Genomic DNA, 9,889 nt, shown 5'->3' with positions numbered 1-9,889 from the left:
CCAGGAATAAATGATCAGTATCTGTCTTCCTCTCTAGAGGCTTCACAAGAGCAAACTCACAGCTCCTGTTCTGTGGCTTTGCTTTTTCAGTGATATATCCCCACTTGATGGCCTCAGTTCTGACACAGAGGAGATGATGAGATGAGATTGTCTGTTAAGTCATGTCTGACTCTTGCGGCCCCATGAACTGGGGCCTGCCAGGCTCCTCTGTCCGTGGGATTCTCCAGGCAAGAATACTGGAGTGGGTTGCCATGTCCTTCTCCAGGGGATTTTCCCCACCCAGGAATCCAACCCAGGTCTCCTGCATTGCAGGCAGATTCTTTACTGACTGAGCTACAAGGGAAGTCTGAGGGAAGACAGAGGAGATGCTCAGCAAATAGGTGCTGAATTCCTATTTTCAGGACCCCACCTCCCACCTTGAGCCATCAGCTCTGATGCTCTGTCTTTAAAAACATAAATTACCTCTGTGTTAGCACTTTTTCTGTCTTGGGGCAGTTGGTGTTGAATGACTCTGCTGCCTGGAACTAAGCCCCACCGAGGCCGGTTCCCTGCATATCAGACTCCAAGCATCACCGCGACAAACTGGCTACCCTGCCCTCCCGCCTTCCACACTCAGATATCCTTTCCAAACATCTCTTCCCCTTTTGAGCTACCCTTGCCACTCGCCAGAACCCAAATCCAGGAATAAAAGCTGTGCGGTGAACGAGGATGAGGAGGGAGAAGGAGGAAGGTGTGTAGGCATCGACAGTGGGGACGCCACTGGCAATGCTCCAGTGCGTCCCTGTCACCAAACGTCCTCCCTGAACTGATGGTCCTCAGGCAGGAGTCCTCCCTGAACTGATGGTCCTCAGGCAGGAGTCCCACAGTTCGTGAATGCATTGAGTGTGAAGCTAGTTTCTATAAAATGAATTATATCTTTCAATTACCTTCTATCAGTGAACATGAAAATGAATCCTCATACACAGAGATTTCATTCCTAAGATGAAATTTGTAAGAGTACGAATCACAATAATAATATCAAGCTTATTTTAATCATATCCTTGGAAAACTAGATATTTCTGATCAAGATTAGTAAAAATCACTCCATATAGAAATGCAGTACCCAGACTCTAAAGGATTGCTATGTCCTGTCTTCCTTTGGTTTGAGCTTCCCTTTCCTTACATGGCCTGTCCTTTGTAGCCTATGGAAAATACTTTTCTTTTAAGCACTGATGGTTTTATCTGTCTCTTCTAAAGTCTGTGAGTCTGTTCTAGTTGTCAGTTCAGATGCTTGGAGGTTAAAAGTATCGAAGTATGTTTTTTTTTTTTTTTTTATAAAGAAGATGAGCTTATCTTAACCATAAAGATTGCTTCTGTGACTCATGGTTTTCCAGGTGTTGACACGGGAGCTCTCTTCTGATTTAACAGATCCCATCTATGTGAAGGGAAGTGCTCGTGATCTGTTGGCCCTTGGGTCCAGCACAGATCCTGTCCTGGGGTAGCTGGGCTTCAACCCTTGCTGCAGAACTGCTGGGACCCGGTGATAACTTAAGGATTTATTGATTTCATTGTCCCATTGTTATTTATTTCGTATGTTTAATCCAGCTATCTAATACTATTCTAACAGGAGACATTCTTTTATTCCACCTAATTCATTTATCTTTGCAGACGTTAAGATATCCAGTCTTCCAGGGACACCAGATGGCCACCAAGTTCTTACAAACATGCAGATACCCTTTACGGGCTGAGAACAGGCACTGGAAAGTCTCCATTCGAGCCTGTTTTCTGCTCCCTGCTTCCTTCCCATCGCTACTCTCACTGCTGTGGAAACTCCCAAAGTCACAGCAGCAGTGATTTTCCCCTTGGCTGTGCTGTGCTCAGTTGCTCAGTCGTGTCCAGCTCTTTGTGATCCCATGGACTGTAGCCTGCGAGGCTCCTCTCTCCATGGGATTCTCCAGGCAAGTAGACTGGAGTGGGTTGCCCTGCCCTCCTCAGGTTCCCTTGGCTGCTAGAGCTCAAATGAAGACACCAGTGTCTCCCAGTGGGAAAGGGATGGGTGCTGGGTAAACAGGTGAAGTTCCTGATCCTGAACCATTTCCAGGGGATTTCTAGCTGTATCAGAAGGACATTTCCCCAGCCCTGCCTAATTTTTACCAACCAGAGAGATTCAACCTCCCACTTCTCCGTGCCCCACCCTCCCCAAATGGTATCTGTCAAGACTTCCTGGTTTGACAGCTCTGCTGCACAGAACACTTCAACTGTCAGCAACAAAACCAACATGTTGTGCCCTCAGCCTCACGGTCTAGTGAGAAGGGAAGCATATCTCCTCATACGGAGGAGGGGAGAAGCAGGCAGAGTCCTCGTCTCCCAGTGGTGTCTCGTCTAGCTGCTCAGCATCAGGGCTGGACCTGAAATGGAAGCAGAAAGCACAAGATGCCTTACAGCCCCCAGCACAACTCTCGAAAACGATGCCACCATCGCAGCAACAGGCCACATAGAGATCCGCAGTCTCCCACCCCCTCCCCTGCAAACGGAACTCAGCCATAGGTTGTGACTGCCGCAGCTGAGAGGGGACCATCCGCACTCTACACTCCCTACCTGCCATCTGCAGCATCCACAAAGGAAGGGTAGTCCTGGTCGTCAACAAAGGCAGCGTTCTCCGGAGGGTAGATGGTGTAGTACTGAGGGGGGCTTGGCATGGTGGCCGCCACCCCTCCAGGCGGTATGAGGCCACATGGGCTCACCACTGGCTGCAGGTAGGTGGTGTTCATCCCCATAGGCTCTTGAGAGCCGTAAGGAGGAGGGATATACTGTACCACAGTGGCGCCATGGAAGGTGATGGGTTGGTTGATACCAGTGAACACAAAGGATTGTCCTCCCGCCGTCTGCTCCGGATCCGGGAGCCTCTCCTCACTTTCTTTGCACCACTGGCAGGACAGCATTTTGAACTTGCACACGGCAATCAGGATGAACGTCACCCCCACCGACAGCAGGATGGGCCCGAGGAGCTGGGTCCATTCGAAGTGGGAGACCCCTTGGTATTTGATCCAGCCCATGATGGTGAATGTGACCCCCACCAGTCCCAGGAAGATGCCCGAGAAGAGCAAGGTGGCCCCTGCCTTGTCGTCGTCTGACACCTGGATGTCGGCGGTGCTGGGAGTGTACGGAGTGACCGAGAACACGTTGAGAGGGAAGTCCTCCAGGCGGCTGCAGCCCTGCTCCATTGTCCTCGTGCCTGCCCCAGGGCAGAGGGCTTGTGAGAGCTCCTGAGAGCAGAGCCCAGGAACCCCTGCTTCAGGTTAGTTATGGAAGAACTTTGGGCTTCTGTGGTTAACAGAGTAGAACATTCAGAGGCCTGAACTTTGTTTAGAAGAATAAAGGTCTGAGAAGTGAAGCCTGAAGCTTTCTCATAAATTTCATCAACAGTTGGAGGCCTCTGATTTGCAATTCAATGACAAGCGCACTCTCTTCCACATTCATTCATTCACTCACTCATTCAGAAAGTTTTTACTGAGCACATTTTATGTGCCAGAAGGTACTTTTTTTAGATGTTCAAGACTGCTCCAAGACTCTGTTTTGTTGTTGTTTAATAGCTAAGTTGTGTCTAACTCTTTGTGATCACATGGACTGTAGCCTGTCAGGCGCCTCTGTCCATGGGATTTCCCAGGCAAAATTACTGCAGTAGACAGCCCTTTCCTTCTCCAGGGGATTTTCCCCACCCAGGGATCGAACCCTTGTCTCCTGCATTGGCAGGCATTGGGAGGTGGATTCTTTGCCACCAAGCCATCAGGGAAGCTCTGTTCACACCCTGCCCAAACCAAGACTGTAGAAATGGCAGAGGACCTCCAGGGCCCTGGGTTGTGCAGGGGCGCTAGATGTGTCCACCACGTGCTCAGGAATCTACCCCAACTTTCCTGCTGGGTCAGCTCACTGGAAATAAGCAGAGACCTGTTTGAGGATGGTCTGTTTTCCTCCCCACCTCAGGAACCTCTAGTTGTGATGACACAAACTTTCACAGCAAGTCTCACAGAGTCCTGAGGTCCTGCTTGTTCCTGACCAGCTCCAAGTGCCTTTGCTGTCAGCATCTGGGGAGCAGTTGCTGCTGTGGGAGAGGAGAGACACCTGGAAGCCTTTCCATGCACTGCGTCATTGGCAGAAAATCGGGTATGACCAAGCTCATTTCGGGAAGAAAACTTGCCCTTCCATGACATGATCTGTCACTCATAACCACAGAACTTAAGAACAGTCACATCGATATTATTGTAAAAGATTTTTTTGATGTGGACCCTTTTTAAAGTCTTTATTGAATTTGTTACAATATAACTTCTGTTTCATGTTTTGGTTATTTTGGCCACAGGGCTTGTGGGATCTTAGGTCCCTGACCAGGGATGGAACCCAACACCCCCTGCATTGGAAGAATGGAGTCTTAAGCCCTGGACTGCCAGGGAAGTGCCCAGCCCACCAGCTTCATCTTTCATGGAACGGTAACTGTAGCCCTGTTCCTGTCTCCAAACAGATGTCTCTCTTCAGTGGTTAAATATTGTATCCGCTCCCTTTTGCAGGCATGAGCTCAAGGTCCAGGAAGAGTTGTCCTCTTGCCCTATGGTAGGGCTTCCCAAACTTGCTTGATGATAAAAACTGGCAACATCTGAGTTCTCACCTTAGCTCAACAGAACTAACATTTCCAAGGGAGGAAACATGCCCCAGGTGGCTCTTATCATCAGGAATCTCTGGAAACCCCATGTTAATCCCAAGTGCTCCTGGGAAACCAGGGGGCTTTTCTCCCCTCCAAAATGCCTCTCCCTGCCACAGGACAAGGCTTGTGACCAGCTTCACTGCCAAGCAGACGGGAAAGCAAGGAAATAACCCTCTCAGGTGCCTCCCTGCAAGTGTCCTAGAGCAGCAAGGGTGGAACATTGTTGCAGTAGGTGTGGTCTGCCCTTTTTCCCACTGGGCTAGGTCAGAGATCCAGGGCAGCCAGCTTTTCTGTTAATCATGAAAATTCTGGTCAGCTCGCCTGACACTCTTTTCAGGCGCTTAACCCCTGAGTTAACAGTTGGGCTCTGAAAACGTTGTTCTAAACCCTTCAGCTCATGTTTCCCGTTTGTCTTTGGCTACAGCCACTTGCAATTAAGATGATAACCGAAAAGTGAAAGTCGCTCAGTCGTTCCCGACTCTCTGCAACCCGGGGACTGTCCATGCAATTCTCTAGGCCAGAATACTCCAGGGGATCTTCCCAACCCAGGGATCGAACCCAGGTCTCCTGCACTGAAGGCAGACTCTTTACAAGCTGAGCCACAAGGGAAGCCAATATAAGAACTGGAAACACGGAAAGGGTAGGCAAGAGAGATCAGCTTCCTCCAAACAGCCCTTGAATCCACAACTAGAATGGCTTCCAGAGCACACGGGTAAGAAAATCCCAGTTGTACTTTCTTTTTATTTCATTTATTTTTAATTGAGGTGTAGTTGATTTACGATACTGTATTAGTTTTAGGTTACAACAGAGTGATTAAAGATTGTATAGACGATACTCTAAAGTTATTATAAAATACTGGCTCTACTCTCCGTGCTGCACAGTTTATCCTTGCGGCTTCTTTATTCAAATACTATGTGGTACAAAGTATTTGTACCTTTTAATCCCCCGCCCCTGTCTTGTCCCTGCCCCATTCCCTCTCCCAGATGGTAGCTACTGATTTGTTCTTTATATCCACAAGTCTGTTTCTGTTTTGCTCTATTCATTCATTTGCTTTATTTTTTTTCAATTCCACATATAAATGATAGCATACAGTATTTGTGTTTCTTGGCTGACTTATTTTACTAATCATAATACCCTCCAATTCCATTTGTGTTGTTACAAATGGTAATTTTCATTCTTTTTTATGGCTAAGTAATATTCCATTATATACATATACATATTTCATATTCTTTATCTACTGATCTGTTCATGGACACTCAAGCTGCTTCCATATCTTGGCTACTGTAAATAATGCTTCTGTGAAAGCTGAGGTGCGTTTATCTTTTTTATTGAAGTATAGTTGATTTACAATATTGTGTTTCCAGTGTATAGCAAGGGATTTAGTTATACATATTTTTCAGAAGATTTTCCTCTATAGGTTATTATAAGATATTGACTATTGTTCCCCATGCTATACACTGAATCTGTTTTGTATGTAGAAGTTTGTATCTGTTAACCCCATATTACTAATTTATCCCCCCCCATCCCCCACCCCAGCCTTTCCTCTTTGGTAATCATAAGTTTGTTTTCTGGGTCTGTGAGTCTTTTTCTGTTTGGTGCATGTACCTTTTTGAATTACTGTTTTCCTTTTCTTTGGATACATACCCAGAGGCAGAATTGCTGGATCATTTTATAGTTCTATTTTTAGTTTTCTGAGGAACCTCTGTACTGCAGCAATTTACATTCCCACCAACAGCCTAGGAGGATTCCATTTTCTCCACATTCTAACATGTTATTTGTGTTCTTTTTCATGGTAGCGATTCTGACGGGTGGGAAGTGATGTCTCGTGGCTTTGGTTTGCATTTCTCTGATTAGCAAAGGTGAACCTCTTTTCCTGTGATTGTCGGCCAGGTGGCGGTTTGGGAAAATGTCTATTCAGGTCTTCTCTTCATTTTTCTATTGGGTCAGGGTTTTTTATATTCAGTTGTATGAGCTACTTATATATTTTGGATAATAACTCCTTATCAGTCATATCATTTATAAGTATTTCCTCCCATTCAGTAGGTTATCTTTTTATTTTGTCAATGGTTTCCTTTGCTGTGCAAAAGCTTTTAAGTCCCATTTGTGTATTTTTGTTTATTTTGCCTTAGGAGAGAGATTCAAAAAAGCTATTGCTATAATTTATGTCAAAGAGTGTTCTATGTTTTCTCCTAAAGATATGATGTTTTCAAATAAATTCTCTGCTCCTTTCTCTCTTGTTTCTCCTTCTGGGACCCCTATGATGTAAATGTTAGTATGTTTGATGTTTGTCTCAGAAGTCTCTTAAACTGTCCTTATTTCTTTTTATTTTTTCTGTATTTTCCACCAACTACTCTTTCAGCTTGCTAATCCATTCCTCTGTATCATTTAATCTAATGTTGATTCCTTCTAATGTATTTTTCATTTCAGTTATTGTATTCTTGGGCTCTATTTGATTCTCCTTTATCCCTTCGAATGCTCCGTAGGGAGCATTCATTCTTCCCCCAGGTTCTTTGATCATCTTTATGACCATTACCTCAAACTTTTATTGAGTAAATCCACTTCACCTGGTTCTTATTCTGGGGTTCTAGCTTGTTCCTTGATTTGGAAGATATTCTTTCTGCTTTTAATTTCTACATATCTGGTAGATTGAATCTATTTCCCAACACTGGAGAAGTGATCTTTTGTTAAGAGACGTACTCTGTATCCCAGGATCGCACTCCCCTCTGGTCCCCAAAGCTACGTCCTCTAGGGGTGCCCCGTGTGTGGGCTGCCCTGGCCTTCCTCTGGTGGTGGCTGACTGCCGCAGGCAGTCTGGTAGGTGTGGCTGGCAGTCAGTCGGTTTGGCTGCCAGGCCCTGGTTTGTGTGGAAGTGGTTGGCTGCTGGTTAGGGGGGCCAGAATGCAAGGCGATTGGCTATGGAACTCTAGGGGATGCCAGGGCTAGTTTTGGTTCACTAGTGGGCAGAGCCAGGTGCTGGGGTGGGTAACTGTGGGACCAGGATTTCCAGATCTAGTGACAGCCTATTTGGTGAGTGTGGCCAGTTCTGACACAGCTGGCTGTGGTTCCAGGGTGTCCCAAAGCTGGCATTGGCCCCCTTGTGAGAAGGACTGGATCCCAAGATGCCTGGTTGAGGAGTCCACGGTATCTCTAAGCTGGTGTTGCCCTGCCGGTGGGTGGGGCTGGGACCTGAGTTGTCCTAGAGCTAGAATTGGCCTGCTGGTGGGCAGAGCCACGGCTGCAGGGGTTCTAGGCTGGCGCTGGCCCACTGGCATGTCAGCTGCATCCTGCAGTGGTCCTGAAGCTAGTATCCCCTTGCTGGTAGGCAGAGTTGGGGTCCAAGAGTTCCTAAGACTGGTGCCTACCCACCAGTAGGCAAAGGTCCATCTAGTCAAAGCTATGGTTTTTCCAGTAGTCATGTATGGATGTGAGAGTTGGACCATAAAAAAGGCTGAACACCAAAGAACGGATGCTTTTGAACTGTGGTGTTGGAAAAAACTCTTGAGAGTTCCTTGGACTTCAAGGATATCAAAGCAGTCGATCCTAAAGGAAATCAATCTTGAATATTCATGGGAAGGACTGATACTGAAGCTGAATCTCTAATACTTTGGCTACCTGATGCAAAGAACTGACTCATTAGAAAAGACCCTGATGCTGGGAAGGATTGAAGGCTGGAGGAGCAAGGGTAAGAGAGAACGAAATGGTTGGATGTCATTACCTAGGCAATGGACATGAGTTTGAGCAAGCTCCAGGAGATGGTGAAGGGCGTGGAAGACTGGTGTGCTACAGTCCATGGGGTTGCAAAGAGTCAGACACGACCGAGTGACTGAAAAACAACCAAAGGGCTAGTGGCAGCCCCCTGGCAGGCAGAGCCAGGCCGTAGAATCTCTGGTTGCAGAGCCCACGCTGCTCAGAGCTGCTGTCAGACTGCTGGTGGTTAAGGCTGATTCCAGACACTGATGGCTATGGAGTCCAGGCTGTCCTGAATCTTGTGTCAGCCCACTGGTGAGTGGAGCCAGATCCTGGGGGCAGCCGGCTGAAGGGCCCAAGGTGTCTCGAGCTGGGTGGGGCTGCTGGAGGGCAGGGTTGGGGCCCAGCAGGTCCAGGGGATGATTCTACCCTACCAGTGAGTGGGCTGGGTCTGGCCATGGCCGGCTGCAGGGCTGTGTTTATCCTGGGGTCAGTGCCTGCCCACTGAGTCTCCTGGTCGCTGGTTGGAAGACCCTGGGGTCTTGGGTCTAGCGCCTGTGCATTAGTGTGTGCGGCTAATTTCTGGGCCCTTTGGTGCACAGGGCTGTGTCCAGGGATGGCTGGCAGATGAGGCTATGACCCCACCTGGCTTGTTGCTTGGCCTGAGACATCCCAGTACTGGTGCCTACAGGTTAGTGGGCAGGGGGTGGGACTGGGTCCTGAGGCCAAGAAGCTGTAGGGATTACAGAATAGGACTCGCCAGCCCTCGTGTCCACCAGCCCCCAGACAGCTTCCACCAGTGCCTGTGCCCCAGCATGAGCTCTAGTTGCCTCCTTTTCAGGAGACTCTCCAAGATCAGCAGATGGGTTTGACCCAGGCTCCTTTCAAATGACTGCTTCCGCCCTGGGTCTCAGACAGTGTGACATTTTGTGTACACCTTTTAAGAGTGGAGCCTCTCTTTCCCACAGCCCTGTGGAAAACTCCATTGGTCTTCAAAACCAAATGGTCTGAGGGCTTGTCTTCCTCGAGCAGGGCTCCCAGGCTGAGGAGCCTGATGTGAGGTTTAGACCCCTCACTCCTTGGAGAAGACCTCTGTAATTATAATTACTCTCTCATTTGTGGGTCACCAACCTGAGCTCATGGGTCTTGACTATACTGCGACTCCACCCCTCTTACCTGTCTCATTACAGCTCCTTCTTTATATCTTTAGTTGTAGAGGATCTTTTCTGGTAGATTCCAGTCTTTCTTACCAATACTTGGTTTGTAAATAGCTGTGATTTTGGTGTGCCATGAAAGAAGGTAAGCTGAGGTTCTTTCTACTCCACCCTCTTGTCTAACATCTTGGTTCAGATCCTTCTAGTTACACTTTTAAGGTCACCTTGACTCAGCCTCTCTACTGAAAACTCAAATCCCATGTGTGTGTGTGTGTATACATATAGGAATCTCCTATATATAGATAGATACCAATTTTTAAAAAGCTAACAAGCTGAGTTCAAAAGCTTATAACAACTATTATATATCATGACC

At 47.4% G+C, this 9,889-nt stretch overlaps 1 protein-coding gene across 1 annotated transcript; it reads right to left on the bottom strand.

Moving 5' to 3' along the window:
- Window positions 1-1,012: 1,012 nt before the first annotated feature.
- Window positions 1,013-3,259, bottom strand: TMEM174 (transmembrane protein 174). The gene is made up of 2 exons (XM_040262712.1): window positions 2,578-3,259; window positions 1,013-2,387 (listed from the first exon to the last, which is right to left on the bottom strand). Exons 1-2 carry the CDS (start codon window positions 3,201-3,203, stop codon window positions 2,282-2,284), a joined length of 732 nt encoding a protein of 243 aa, XP_040118646.1. The 5' UTR covers window positions 3,204-3,259; the 3' UTR covers window positions 1,013-2,281.
- Between the last annotated feature and the right edge of the window lie 6,630 nt (window positions 3,260-9,889).

This window comes from Oryx dammah, unplaced genomic scaffold (assembly GCF_014754425.2).
Source record: "Oryx dammah isolate SB20612 unplaced genomic scaffold, SCBI_Odam_1.1 HiC_scaffold_20, whole genome shotgun sequence".
Lineage (NCBI taxonomy): Eukaryota > Metazoa > Chordata > Mammalia > Artiodactyla > Bovidae > Oryx > Oryx dammah.
The sequence above is the reverse complement of the archived record's forward strand: the minus strand, read 5'-3'. Positions and strand labels throughout refer to the sequence as shown.